The 15,331-nt window shown below is 44.1% G+C and overlaps 1 protein-coding gene across 6 annotated transcripts in view; it reads right to left on the reverse strand.

Moving 5' to 3' along the window:
- unc13c (unc-13 homolog C (C. elegans)) overlaps nucleotides 1–14,668 on the reverse strand; it is a 188,622-nt gene extending 173,954 nt beyond the window's left edge. For 5 of the 6 annotated variants that reach the window (XR_013127095.1, XM_076995311.1, XM_076995309.1 and 2 more), the window contains exons 1-2: nucleotides 13,992–14,668; nucleotides 5,919–9,492 (exon numbers count right to left, since the gene is read on the reverse strand). Coding sequence is in view for 5 of the 6 variants with exons in the window: in XM_076995311.1 (XP_076851426.1) it covers nucleotides 5,919–9,246 (3,328 nt within the window). In the remaining variant the exon portion in view is untranslated. Of the gene's footprint in view, nucleotides 1–5,918; nucleotides 9,493–13,991 lie in introns of those variants that run through there. The other variant, XM_076995312.1, reaches the window with a different exon arrangement.
- Nucleotides 14,669–15,331: the final 663 nt, after the last annotated feature.

Below are 15,331 nucleotides of genomic sequence, written 5' to 3' on the forward strand. Positions count from 1 at the left end.
GCACGTCCGCCAGCCGCGCTGCACCTGACGCGTCCGCCAGCCGCGCTGCACCCGGCAGAGGATTCGCAGCGAGGGCAGGAGGAGGACCGCCCGTCGCAGCACCAGCAGCTCCCGGTCTCTCTCCCCTGGTCGCCCTCCTCCTGGCGCGTAGTCTGGCGCCTGTTACATGTTTGTCTGTCCCCGTATTCGTAAATATTCCCGTATGTCTGCCTAATCCCCTTTTCCCTTTCGTGCCTCTGTGTGTTAATGTTCCTGTTTGTGTGTTTGTAAACGTCCCGTTATGTGTGTCTAACATGTTTTCCCCGGTCTTCCCAGGGAGGGTGTTCTAGGCTGTTCGTGGCGGACTCTCCACCGAGGGCGGTCATCTCCCAGATGCAGGACTGAGCGCGTAGGATCCGCCCATCGACGTGGGTTCGGGGCACTTGGTCCTGTTGGCACCCCGGGACGGGTAGTGCCCTTGGTGGGAGCGTCTGTCACGTTACGGTCCCCGACCCCTCCCTGTTGGGCGTGTGTTTACGCTGTCTGCGTCTACTCGTCTATGTCAGTGGATCTCCGTGGGTGCGGTTACGTCTTGTGATAATCCGTCTCACCTGTGGCTCGTCTCGTCATCACTTGGGGTTTACGTGGTTTGTCTATTTAATGTGCGTTCGCGCAGTGTCTTGTGCTCGTCGTTGTCTAAGTCTGCACGTTGTGTGCGTCGTCTGTATGTTATTCGTGCGCTATTGTGCAATACCTGTGCACTTTAAAAAAGTGACCGTGAGTGAAGCAAGGATTCCGTGTCTCATCCTTCGCCCTGCCCGCGCGTCACAGTTAATTTTAACAGCAATTTTTTTTTTTGTTTTAGTCTTAGATTTTTGACTAAAATGTCATTTAGTTTTAGTCATAATGTAGTCATTGGATTTGTTTTTAGTCTTAGTCTAGTTGTAGTCGACTAATTATCATTAGAATTTAGTCGACTAATTATCAAAAGAATTTAGTTGACTAAAATATAAATGGCGTAATATTCATTATATATACTTGCACAAAACGAAACATTTAATAACCAGTTACAGAATATTATTGTTTGTATGTGCAATATATACAAAAAAAAAATTCCAAACAACTTTATTGACCTGAACTTATAGTTATTGAGCATAACAATAACAAAACATTGATGACCAGTAGGCTGCTTTACCTGAAAACATATGGACAATGCATATTACAATCTATATAAAACTGGGTGCCGTAAAAACAGCAATGCCATAGTCTGCAGATGTCGTTTCATTTGTCGTTTTTTTCCCGACATCATCGTCCCACAAAGGAGAAATGTGTCCATATATCGCCGCTGATCTTTCTCCCTGCTGACATTGTCGAGTTAACTTCGAGTTGAATTTCATGAGTGACCACAGTTCACAGGCTGGTATGATCTTCCCGGGTTGTGTGCGATGTGAAGACGTTAGTACTGATTGGACGGTTACCCGGTTTGTCCTTTCTCTTCGTGTATGCTAAAGTAGTTACAGTTGGATCTCTTAACTTACCCCTACCTTTCTCAAAACTAAAATCAGGTCTGATTGAATGTGGCCAATATTTTCGTCTCGTTTTTATTCATTAACGAAAATGTCCATTAATTTCGTCATCGTTTTTATCCCTTCGTATAGTTTTTATTTAGTTATCATCTCGTTTTCATCATGAAAAAAAGGTTAGTTGACGAAAACTATGACGAAAATTATTCGTCAACGAAATTAACACTGCTGTGAGATAGGGCTGTAAGATAGGGCTGTGATATAGGACTGGGAGATAGGGCTGTGATATAGAGCTGTGATATAGGGCTTTGAGATAGGGATGTGATATAGGACTGTGTAAGATAGGGCTGTGATATAGGGCTGTAAGATAGGGCTGCGATATAGGACTGTGATATAGGATTGTGAAATAGGGCTGTAATATAGGACTGTGGTATAGGACTGTGATATAGGGCTGTGATATAGGGATGTGATATAGGGCTGTAAGATAGGGCTGTGATATAGGACTGTAAGATAGGGCTGAAAGAGAGGACTGTGATATAGAGCTGTGAGATAGGATTGTGATATAGGGCTGTGCGATAGGGATTGTGAGATAGGACTGTGATATAGGGCTGTGATATAGGACTGTGACATAGGGCTGTGATATAGGGCTGTAAGATAGGGCTATGAGATAGGATTGTGAGATAGGGCTGTGAGATAGGACTGTGATATAGGGCTGTAAGATAGAAGTGTGAGATAGGACGGTAAGATAGGGTTGTGATTAACAGCTGTGAGAGGCCGTGTCCAATAAATATCAACCTTTCAATGCTAAATAAATGGGTAACAGTTACATAATGTCTTCATAAGCATATTTTAAAGTTTTTTTGTTTTCCTCTGTGGAATGCCGCCTGTGCCAAGCAAACATAACACAAATATTTTTGTTATTGGCTAAAATATTGACTTGAAATGTTGAGTCATTTTGATGCATTGTTAACTATTCCAATGCCACAGGATTCCAGGAGAAGCCATGTGTGTTTCCTGTGTTAAAGCAGTTGGCCCTGCTGCGGGTGGATGATGATGGAGATGATTTATCTCAGCTTCCTTCACCTTTAATTAAGTGCTGTCTCTATTGCAGCACCTCCTGCTTCATTGGTAGAGGACCTGCTTCATTGCAAAGACCCCACTGCACCAACAGGTCAAGAGGTCACAGGCTCTTCCCCTTCCCTTACTGATCTGGTTCTGCAGCCCCTATAGGGCACTTTTCCTAACGCAGGGTCATTAGTGCAGTACTGCTGCTGACTAGCACATGTCCCTTTGGACTAAAGCAGGTGCTTCTGGGAATCAGCTAGGCCTGCAAGGCAGGCAGGGGAAGCGCCTCTAATGAGTGAATGTGAGAGTTAATCATGTCCACTGTCAAGACAGTAGCTGAAGAGAAAAATATATAGAACAAATTAAATTAGGGCAAAACAACACTGTACATTACTGACCTTACAGCAGTACATCCAACATTATTGACCTTACGGCAATGTGCGTATGTCCAACATGACTGACCTTATGATAGTACTTATAACATTACTGACCTTACGATTGTACGTCTAACATCACTGACCTTACAGCAGTACATCCAACATTGCTGATCTTATGACAGTACTGACCTTACAACAGGGTTAAATGGAATTCTTAATTACTTAATTACTCTGCAACTTAATTACTGGGACAGTATGTCCTCCAATATTACTGACCTTACAAGCATTTAGTGTGTCTAACTGAAGGTGACTGTTGCCAGTGAATAATTAATTGATAAGCATTTAATTGTGTTAATGGCTTAAAGCCTACGGGCCCAAACCACACTGGCCATCTGCTACTCAACTGTGCTAGCTGTAGTGAACTCTTTATGTTTACTGGCTTATGGAAATAGCATGTTTCTGAAAGCATCCATCTGAAATCGTTAGCACTACATACCATACAGTATATACAAACCAACTCCATTCAAACGCATGGCATGACATCGGGAAGGCTAGGTATTAAGAAAGAGCTGCTGGTTTCTAACAGACAAAACAGACTACAAGAGATCATTTTGAGAACAGATCACTGTGAGAAGAGATTACTATGAGAAGAAAGCAGGATATAAGAGAATCATGTGGAAATGAAGCAGCTGGCCATTGTGCAGTTTCATTGTGCACAAGCAGAACAAAACTGTAATAAATATTCTATGCCAGGATGACCTGATTAGCCCTTTGCCCTTGGGAGCGTGAATGAGCATGTGAATACAGTTGTGGCTAAGAGAAGAGGAGACAGGATGAACAAATCTTCTAAGACCTTGCTGCAAAAGGCCCTTATAATCTTTAACAAACGTGGCATGACGGACAGCAGCCTCAACACTGCAAACTTTCACTTCTCTTTATACCTCCCTCTCTGTCTTTCTTTGTTCTTTTTTTTACTTATTTCATCTGTCTGTCTCCCTCACTCACGTCTCTGTACATCTGTTCATGAACTGAATCTTTTTCCATCTTATGTCACTGAAAAAGATCAAGGTGTAAATAAACAAGAATTGTTAGCAGAAGCAGAGATGTCAATGTCCAAGTGTCCAAACTCTTTCACTCCACAGTGAATGATCTCCAAAACTTCAGTGATTAGAATTAATCTCACTGGGATTCAAAGTGGCCTCCGAGTAGATTCAAATGAGGCACACATGCCAGTTAGTGCCCATTAAAATAATTAATAGGTAATTAATAGGTAAATCATGGAGGTGGCCTGCTCCATTCATCGCTGTTTTATCTGAGTTGATCTGAATAACAACACATTTGCAACAGACTGGATATAAACAGGCACTCTAAGATTTAAAGCTACATCAAAGAATCAGTGTGTAATTTCGAAAATATTTATCTTCTAATTCATAGTTTTAAAATTTGTACAAGAATGTTTTACATTTGTACAAAATTTTGTAGCTAACAGACTGGAAGTAAATAGCATGTTATTTAAAACGGCATCAGAGAATCCATGTGTAATTTCTAAAATATTAATCATTTAATTCCTAGTTTTAAGTTTTGAAATGAATCAAAATTTGGATTCCAATTCACCCTGCAGTCAAAAAATGCTTGAACTTGAAAGCATGTTAGGAATTAAACAGAGATTAGAAAGGCTGAATGAACCTGCAGTAGTCCTTCTTCCCTCAGGTACTGCTAGAGGTCTGCAGCACTGTGCTTTATTCAGCATAGAGTCGTGAGTGTTAAATGAACTTCTACATCACTAAATCAGCCTCTGAAGAGTTAACCCATATGAGCTAACAGAACACAGGAGATTTTATTATGAGACTTTCCCCACACTAATATGTGCACAATTCTCATGATCAGCACATAAAGTAATGATTGGTGCTTAACAAGTTGAATCGAGTGTGTCAGACTGAAAACATGAGGAAATCTTCAGGGAGTGCCATGCTCTGGCCTTCCAACACAGGATTTGTGAGACGACATCCCATCACCCCCTGACAGAGCAGAGAAGGACCAGTGGAAACTCACTCATGCAGCTGAATATCTGTGTCACATCTAGGCCAAGGGATTGTGTGGAGTGAATCAGGAGGGGCTGATCTTCCCCCAATCCTTCACTCATGGGTAATAAATGAATCGCCTGTCAAGTTATTTTGCATCCTGTCTATAGTGAGGAAGACTGTAGAGTTCATTGAGTGGCACCACTGAACAGGACTTTCATCTGCTAATGAGCAACCAGGCCACGTCATCTCAGGTATCTCAAAATCAGCATCACACAGATGGTGCTAGACAGAGAAAATATAACTGGACAGAGTGACCGGGGTTTGCACTGTTGTTAATGATATTTTATGTTTTAATACTGATTGTGAAACTGATATAGTTTTCCCTTGTTTACAATAAGACCAAAAAAATGATCTATTGTCATCTGTAAGATTAGACCTCAACATGAGAAAACTCTGTATAGCCTCAAAATCAAACACCTATTAATACTGTTTAACAACTTCCAAAACTGCTTGAAATTATTCAAAGGAATCTGGGCTTTCTAGCATAAAAGAAGATCCAGTCATAATCTCTGTATGTATATATATTAATGGGTCTGTCTCAAAATGTAGTGAGCCATCTAAGTAGGCACTGTTTACGTAGACAGCTGTTTAAGTAGGCAGCATTCTAACCGACATCCATCCTCATGAGGCAGATTGCTTAGGTGCTCTAGTTAGAGAGTAATTTCACCACAGATTGAAGCTTCAAACTCTGCTAGCATAAATGCTAATCACTCAGTCTATGAATCAGATGATAAACCTTTATGTGGGTCTGTGGTCTCACATCTTTGCATTTTCATAGATGTTTATAATCTTTTAACCTTTATGACATCTTAAAATGGCATGCATTAAGTTAATACAAAATGAAACAAATGTTTATGTGTGAAAATTATGCAAAATTATCAAAAATGTACCTCCAGCAAGAATCTGCTGCTCCAGTTCAGCCATCTGCTTCCTGTATGCCCTCAGAGCCGCTTCCTTAAAGGTGGGCCGAATCCTCCTTTTGGGAGCTGGTTGGTCCACTGGGGGGGCTTCTGTGACGTTTTTGTTTTCATCTTCCTGAGTCGTGGTTTCCTTCACTGCCTCTGCTGCTGGGTCCTCTGCAGTGTCCTGTGACTCTGCCTCCACTTCTGCTTCTTCTCCTGCTTGCTCTTCTGCCTCCTCTGCAGGTTCCTCGGTTTCTGTGATGTACTCCACCATGACGTCGTACTCCGCCGTGTCCTCAGTCATCTGGTTGTCATCAAAGTCCTCACTGTATTCCTCATCATATTGCTCATCGAGACTGCAGTCATATTCCAAAACTGGGTTCCCTTCTTGTGAAATGTCATATTCTTGAGAGACTTCATACTCTTCATCCTGGTATTGTTCTTCAACCTCATTGGCATTTGTTCTGTTCTCAAGATTGGCGAGCACTTGCTCCATCACCTCAACATAATGTGTCTCACTGTCCACAGGGTGCTCACTAACTTGTTCTTCTTCATCAGCTTTGTAGTAGAATGGTTCTGTATAGACATCAGAGTCAATAGTGGTACTGGAGTCATTGGCTGTTGACTGGGACATGGACCTGAACCGGCCCATGAAAGAGGATGTGTTGTTCTCCTCAACAGGAGCACTGCTGCTATGGGATCCCTTATTCCAGACAACTTCTAAAGCTGATTTGGCTCTCTGCAAGGTGGACCCAAAACCTCCAAAGCTGAAGGTTTTCTCAGACAAGTCTATACTCAACCTGCTGCTCCAGGATTTTGGGACCTCTTCCACCTTTTCAGATCTGATCTCACTCTGGCTGCGGTACATAGTGGAAGACTTCTGGTGTTGCTGAAAGTGGTTTCCCTTGACCTCATGCCGTTGCAGTGTCTGTGGGGCGGACTCTGGTTTGGTTTGAGCTTTAGACTTGGTCTTGTGTTTCTTTTCTGGTTTAGGCTCTGGTACAGGTGACTGCACAGGTGATATCACAGGTGATGGTACAGGCATGGGTTCTATCACAGCTTCAATTATTGGTTCTGGTTCAGTTTCTAGCTCAGGTTCAGGCTGCGTCTGAGGCTTTGGTTCAGGTTCAGGCTCAGGATCTAACTCAGGTTCAAGGATAGGCTCAGTGTCCATGTCAACTTCTTGGGTTGTCTCAGGTGTACTGTCAAATGTCAGAAAGGTCTCGCCCTCAAACTGCAAATCCACCTCAAGGCATTTTGTAATTTTTTCAGGGAAACCAGGGTTAGCAGCAGGGTCAAATGGGCTACTGATTTCTGAAACTAAATTTTGTTCAGTTGAGGCATCCAAGCCTGAGTCAGCACCTTGTTCAATTTGATGCCAATCTTTCCAAGGTGAAAGATCACCTTGTAGAGACAGCTGAGATCCACTATAGTGACTTCTGTCCCCTGATATACAAACCAAACCATTACTGACGCCACTGTCAATGGTCTCTGTAGTTTCTACTTCATTGTGTTCTACGTATGGAGGGTTTTCCTGACTGAGAGTTTGACTTGGTGGGCTTGCATACCAGGAAGAAGCCATATCTTCCTGTTTGCGCTGCCAGAGCTCCTGATCTGATGAAGAAAGCAGGGAGCAGCCATTCGTTCTGCTGAAGTACTGACTCTCAGAGAAATCCTCAGAGTAAGACTGGCACAGTTTGGAGCAATCTGATTCAGAGCGACTGAGTTTCGGAGTGGAGTAGTCACTCTGGGAGAGCCAGCCAGGAGTTATATCAGAATAATAAGATTTGTTTTGCTTGTCATCATAAGCAACATCATCAGCGTAATGCACAGAGTATGTGGTGTCTTCTGCAGATCGCCTGTGATCGTGAGACTTTTTTTTGTCTGACTTAATTTTCTGAGGTGGTTTGGAGACAATTGCATATTTGTTTTTGTTTAACTCATCTAGCTCTTTATCACTATCCATTGAGTCCCAGTCATCACTCTCGACCTTATCTTTGGACGAAACGTTCATGTCCATGCTCTCATAAGTCTGGGAAGAAGTCATTCCCTTATCCTTTTTCTCTTTGGACTCATGTGCAAGACTGTCCGTTGAAATAGATATTCCAGTACCTTTGAGTTTATAACATTTTTTCAATACTAAATCCCTGTCTTGGGGAGTTGAAAAAATAACTAGAATTGGGCGTGGTTTAGCATTTAGACATTCTCTTTGCTGCCCTAATCGATAGGCAAGTTCAATTTTAAGTGTCTTCTGCGCTTCAACAAACCCCATTTTCTCTTTCAGAATGTGGTAAATGAGTTCCTCTGTTCTCTCACACGTCTCCTCAGGCACATGTAGGAATCGCAAAGTAGCTTTGTTGGTCTGGTGGCTAATCTGTCTGATGTAGTCATGGATATCTCGAGTCTCTCTCCTGGACTGCACAAATCCAGAGCGAAGCTGCTCGATTTCACACTGCACCACCTCCACACTGCTGGAGATCTCATCGATGGAGCTCTTGAGAGCATTAACATGCCCTCTCAACTCTGAAAGTTCTGACTCAATCTGGCTGATTCCCTGAAGCTCTTTGAAGATCATCTCCATGACATCCTGGGTCTGACTAATGCAACCTGTGGAGCTGGATCCGGGCTCCAAGGTACTAGTCTTCTGCTGCCTTGCAGCCCGATCCAGAGACTTGCTCCGGATGCCAAGAGTCTTCCTCCAGTTGCTGGCCTCTGAATCCGAAGAGACACATTCCTGGCTCTTCTTCCATTTCCTCAACTTTTTCAGAGCACCTAGTCTGAGCGTGTGCAGACTGGTGCGCTCTCCCCGCTCACCCTCTGAACTGCCATCAGAGGGTGCCAAACTAATCATACTCTTCCTGTTCCGTCTCACTGGCATTGTGTAAGCTTTTTGTTCATCGAATCTATGGATAAGTTTTGCCTCGTTTAGAGAGTCAGAGTAACTACTATTAATAGATAATATTTCGTGAAATTCATTATTGTTTAATGGGAGAGCATTTTTTTGGAGTCCATTTGCAATTGCAACACGATAGCTGAATGTGGGAGAAAGAGAAGAGCAGTCGTTTTTACTGTCGTCTTCATCAAGAGATAAATTGCGAGCAGATGAGCATTTTGATATCTTTTTAACTGTGCTTTTCAGTGTGGTGGAAAAATTAGGATTAGCACTGTGAGAGTGCAGGTCAGTGGGCGATTTTGGCTCTGTTTTGTGTTCACTACTCTCTTTCTTCTTAGAGGTATTTACCAGTTTCTTTGTAAACATTCCTTTGCAAATCCTTAAAATGTAAGATGATAGCTTTTTGAGATGGGCGGAAACCATGGAGGGCAATATTTTAGCGTCTTCTCACCACTCCAAGTGCAGTGAAGCAGATCTGGTTTCAAATCCAGTGGTTATCAACAACAAGCAGATAAAAACGACATCCAAGATTTTAAAGTTAGCCCTGAGGGATGGGAATGAACAGGTCTAGGGACAAGGTGCCCACACAAGCAGTCTTGCCAATCCAGAACTGCTGTATATCCTTACAGAGAGAAATATCCAAGTGCTTTCTTCACAAATGTCATTTTTCTGGAAAATAAAGTAAAATAAAATATCATTACATTTACGGCATTTAGCAGACGCTCTTATCCCGAGCGACTTACAAAGACAGACAAACACACACACACACACACACACACACACCTACCTCTCACACACACACACACACACACACACACACACACACACACACACACACACACACACACACACACACACACACAAACAAAACAAACAAAAAAATAAATAAATGAACAAAAAAGTTGTAGCTTTACTGTACAGTACAAGCACCTCCTGAAATCTAGCTCCTGGAGAGGGGGAATACATTTTCAAATAAATTATTCAGTAGTTTTACCTGAGGCCCATGTTATTCATGATGTGGGTGATAAGTTAATGCATTTCATGCTATTGAAAACTACTCAGTCTTTTAGGGAGGCCTTGGAAAGAAAAAAAAAGTCAAACTGTCTAATCAGCATATGTGTTTGCAATTGTGTGTGTACATGTGTGTGTCAGTGTGTAGGAGATGGCCACATGCAGGTGTGTGTGTCAGTGTGTAGGACAGGGGTACTCAACTGGCGGACCGCGGTCCGGATCCGGACCTGAACGCAGTCCTGTCCGGACCCAATGTCATTCCTGATTAACTGGATACGGACCAAAAAAAAACGGAGCATTTATTTCAGGGCTATTGAAAAAACACTCCGTCACGGGTGTTACGTTTGCCACCCCCGCTCAACAACTTACGTTCGCTACCCCCCCCCCCCCCCCCCCCCCCCCTCCGCTCAACAACTCACATTCGCCACCCCCCGCCGCACCGGACCTCAGGTCACAGGTATCTGCCAAAATTGGACTGCGGACAAATTTAGTTGAGTACCCCTGGTGTAGGAAATGGCCACAAGCAGGTGTGTGTGTCAATGTGCAGGGGATGGCCACATGTGTGTGGCCCCTGAGCTGATGCGACCTGTTGACAGATGTGATAAACCCAGAGAGACCCTGTGTGTCATCAGTATGTCTTATAGCTTAAGCCGTTCTTTTCCCATGATGCCGCCCTAACAGCTCCACCAACACCCTGTATGAGTGTATCGCAGTACAGCTCATACCACATATAATGTTCTCACCATTCACACATAACACACCATTCTCACACAATAACACACCATTCTCACAAAATAACACATCATTCTCAATAACATCATTCACAATAATGTACCATTCTCAATAGCATATCATTCACTCACAATAACACACCATTCTCAATAACACACTATTCACGCACAATAACACACTATTTTCAATCATTTGTTCAGTAAAAGTATAATAGCCTGGAAAGTCTGAATTACACCAGACACACTATACTAACATACTCATACAGTCTACAGCCAACACACAACGCTAACGATACACCAAACATTTGCAGGTTGTACCACAGTGGCGGCCGGGATCCTGCACCCATTATGCCCAACACACTGAACCATAGTGTCCTGTACTAATACAGACCACAGCACTATACTAAAATGGTTACAGTACTACATAAACTGCACTACACTTACATTGATACAGGCTATGAAACACATTATAGGTAGGCTACTCTCTGAACTACTACTCGCCGAACAGCAGTGGTGGACAGAGTACACAAACCACGTGCAAAGTAAAAGTACGCTAAAGTACAGACACCCAAGGTAAAACATTACTCCAGCACAAGTGGAAGTCCTCCCTTTAGTCCTCTACTTGAGTAAAAGTACAAATGTATTGGCCTTTATACTGAAAGTAAAAGTAAAGGCTCTAATATTTAAAATAATGCTCTTATATATCAAAATATAACTTGTTTTCAAATGTAAAGCTCTATGTTCGAATGTTTATTATTTCACAATATCAGTGTGTTTAGGTAGCAAGAACAGGGTTGCCAACTTTTGACGTTCGCTTGGAGTGAGATTTTAACCTGGACCCGGTGGCGAGTGTATTTTGTTGAACGGGGGGGGTGGCGAACGAAAGTTGTTGAGCGGGGGGGGGTGGCGAACGTAAAATGGACACAGATTCAGTGTTATATCGCCGGTGGATGGCGCCAGAGCTAGCGAACTAGTAACGTATTGAATCATATATGTGGATCTGAGGTAAATAAACTGGATATTTTTTTTGGCGTGAGATATTGGAAGTGTGGCGTGAGAGCGTGTGAAAACGGTCAAATGCGTGTGTCTCACGCTCAATGCGTGAGAGTTGGCAACCCTGAGCTAGAAGCTCCAAATGCCATGAACTATGGTAGATCAAATAGCTTGCTAGCTAGCTAACTTAGCTAGCTACAAGTAGGTTGCTAAGTCAGTTTTCTTTGTGTACTAGCAATAGCCTACTTAACTAGCTAGCTAACCAACCATGTATACAACACTAATGTCTGACTTATTTTAACATAGGCTTACATAAACAAAGCGTAAATCTTATGGGACTGAGGCAGGCAGAGAAGGCACTTGAAAATGAAGGAGTGATTTTTCTTTTCGACTAAAGGCATTTCACTCAGATAAGGCCTTGGGTTTAGTGTGGACGAAATAATGGAAGATTCTTCCATTTTTCTGTGGGGATCTGTTCTCCCTAACCGTTACGTAGCTGAAGTGACGTTGAACCGCACGCTGATTGTTTGTTTCTTTATTTTTTTAATGAACACATGCCAGACGGAACGACAGAGTTCACATAATGTAGTAGAATGAAAAGTAAAATACTTTTGACTTTTAAATGTTGTGGAGTTAAAGTAAACAGTTACAAAAATGGAAATTCCTGAATACAGTAAAGGAACTTAAAAAATTACTTAAGTACAGCAATGAATTACATATAGCCTACTGCCCACAACTGCAGTGATATACTACAGCAATAACAGTGAAATACTACAACAATAACCGTGAAATACTACAGCAATAACAGTGAAATACTACAGCAATATCTTATCAAACTCACTGCAATGTAAAGTATAGCAGCAGCAGATACTGTTACACTACCCAGGGGGTACACTACTACTTGTGAAGCAGCATCACTACTGCTTCACACAGTACTGTTTATGAGTCTCTTGTTAATATTTACCAAATAAAATAGCTTGAATTCCTGATTCATATGTAACATAAGTACAAACTCTGAAATGGGCTGCATGGAAATAGTGATCCTACATCACAACTGACACACTGGGGTGGACAGCAGACGTAAACATGGAGCCCGATTCCCTCTGTATATTATTTGCATGAAGCTCCTTTATGAAAACATATAACATAAAAAGCACTACACAGATCCATTTGAAGTTGATGCCATGTTTACTGCGCTGTATATATAATCCAGGGCAGCGTGAAGTAGCTTGTACACATTACAATTATACTAGCAGTCAACTGGCCGTAGTGTGCAGCAATCTCATATTTCATTCATGAACTGAATAAAAATCTCTGGGGTTATTGTTAACCATTACCTTTAATCCACAACTACCCACATGGTTTAAGTGAAATGTTATACCGTGGGCATTACTACTGCCACTCTATTCAGAACCAGTGCAACTATAGTTAATTTCAGACCAGTCAGATAAGTTTGTTTATCTGCTTTAGGCTCGGTCAGTTCAGAATTTTGTCCTTCCTCTAGTGTGAACAAGACATGCCGGTTTAGTGTATTGACTGTTACGTAACAGCTCCAATAAGAGCACAGATCACAGTGACAATCTCAGCCCAGCTGCATATCTAAGATGGCAAGAGTGAGGGCAAGGGAGGGAGGGAAAGAGAGAGAGAGGGAGAGTGAGAGAGAGAGAGAGAGAGAGAGAGAGAGAGAGAGAGAGAGAGGAGGGAGGAACCCCACCCACTACCACAATTACAACCTCTCGCTCATCGTCTATTCTGCCGTCACCCTCTCCCTCTCTCCCTCTCCCTCTCCCTCTCCCTCTCTCCCTCTCCCTCTCCCTCTCTCCCTCTCTCTCGTTCTCCCCTCAAGCATCCAATTACTGTCCCTATTTCCCGAACCACTTCCATGAATTAACCACAACAGCTATGGCTGAGCGAGGAGTCAGTGGAGCATGAGTGCTCGGCCGTGGCTACGGGGATCCTGGCACTCCCGCCAGGCACGCCCGCCTTCCCACTCCTGGCATGCGTCAGCACAGCCTGCGATACTCTCCGGGGTCATGCAGAGCATGGGGTGGGGGTAGCCCCGGCGGAAAGAAGTCTATGGCTGTAATAGAGCATCCCCTGATGATTCGCTCTGAGTTGAGCTCTCGGCCCACTCTCGGTCCGTGGACCCATGGGAGTGCAGCTGCAGGTGAGACTTGGCACGTGCCCCGAGCAGCTAGCTGCCTTGGCTTGGGTAACGTGGTTAAAATCGCATGTAGCAATGCCTGCCATGTACATGCATTTCACAGGAGAGCAGGACGAAACGTGTGTGATGCCATTCTGGGACAGCCGTGATTCCAGCCCAAATATTTACATGTCCTAGTATTACAGAGCGTGGCTCTTTTAAAGACAGAGAGGGACTGAAGCAACAAGAAGCAAACGCTGCCATCAGGTAGAAGAGGAAAAACCGCCTACCTGAATCTCTAACGCCTGTTAATGGTGAGCGATACATCCAGCCACAGGGTGAGCTAGGGAGCAGACGCTGCAGGATATCACGGCAAAGCACAGAGCTGTCAGCTGGGGCTTAACACAGCATCCTCAGAGCAGACAGATAAGGAGAGAAGGAGAGGGAGAGAGAGGGGGGGAGGGAGGGAGAGAGAGAGAGATAGCCCTACACGGTGCAGTGGTAACCTGCGTGTGGACATAGATGGGAGTGTGTAGTTCTTCTTTCAGCAGCCTGTCCTGTCGCTCGCTCTCTGGTGTCGGGACTCTGATCAGCGCTGAGCCGGAGCATCAGGACGCAGGAACATGGTACTCCGAGACAGGGAGCCGGCGAGGTCTCACCCCCTCCCGTCTCTCCGTCCACCCGTCGCACGTCTCCAGTGCGCTGCACCTCTGCTCAGACGGCGTGTCTGTGTCTCCCGACTCTCCTCCTCCCACCGCAGATGAAGGAAGCACAATGAGCTTCGTGCGGACGGCACGGACAAGGGAGCAACGGAGAAGCCTGTGCGCTCAGACCCTAACCCTGCTCAGAGGGGAGGGTATGCATGCGTGTGGACCTGTGTGTGTGTGTGTGTGTGTGTGTGTGTGAGGTGGGGGGCGTGGTGTGTGCTCTCTAAGGGCTGAAGAGCGTCAGGATCCGCAGGAAGGAACCTCACACCTCTCTCTCTCTCTCTCTCTCTCTCTCATTCACTCAGAGAAATGTGCCAAGCACCAGTAGCAACGAACCCACCGGTACACGTGATGCTGTGAGAGAGAGAGAGGGAGAGAGAAAGAGAGAGAGAGAGAGAGAGAGAGACTGGGGAGGGAAAGGGAGGGAGAGGGAGAGAGAGGGAAAGCTAGGAGAGGGGGAAGAGAGAGTGGGAGGGGATGAGTAAAGTGGATGAGAATGTATGAGCATGTGTGCGTGTGTTTGTGTGAATGTGTGTGTTTGAGAGGATGATACTGGGACTGAGATCATGTGTGTGTGTGTGTGTGTGCGTACGTGAGTGTGTGTGTGTGTGAGGGATGTAGGTGATAGGCAGATCAGCACCTTTACTGTACATGGGCACAGTTTACAGCCACAATCATGTTCTTCTCTACCCTGACACACACAGTCTTACATGACTGATCTGTACTGATTGTGCTTCCAGCTATCTATCTCACCCTCTACATCCACCAGGGTAATTACGCCTCTTTATATACCACACTGTCTATACACCACCCTCTCTATAGAACACCACCCTCTCTACAGAACACCACCCTCTCTATAGAACACCACCCTCTCTACAGAACACCACCCTCTCTACAGAACACCACCCTCTCTATAGAACACC

The sequence above is a fragment of the Brachyhypopomus gauderio genome, chromosome 2 (genome assembly GCF_052324685.1).
Source record: "Brachyhypopomus gauderio isolate BG-103 chromosome 2, BGAUD_0.2, whole genome shotgun sequence".
Classification (NCBI taxonomy): domain Eukaryota; kingdom Metazoa; phylum Chordata; class Actinopteri; order Gymnotiformes; family Hypopomidae; genus Brachyhypopomus; species Brachyhypopomus gauderio.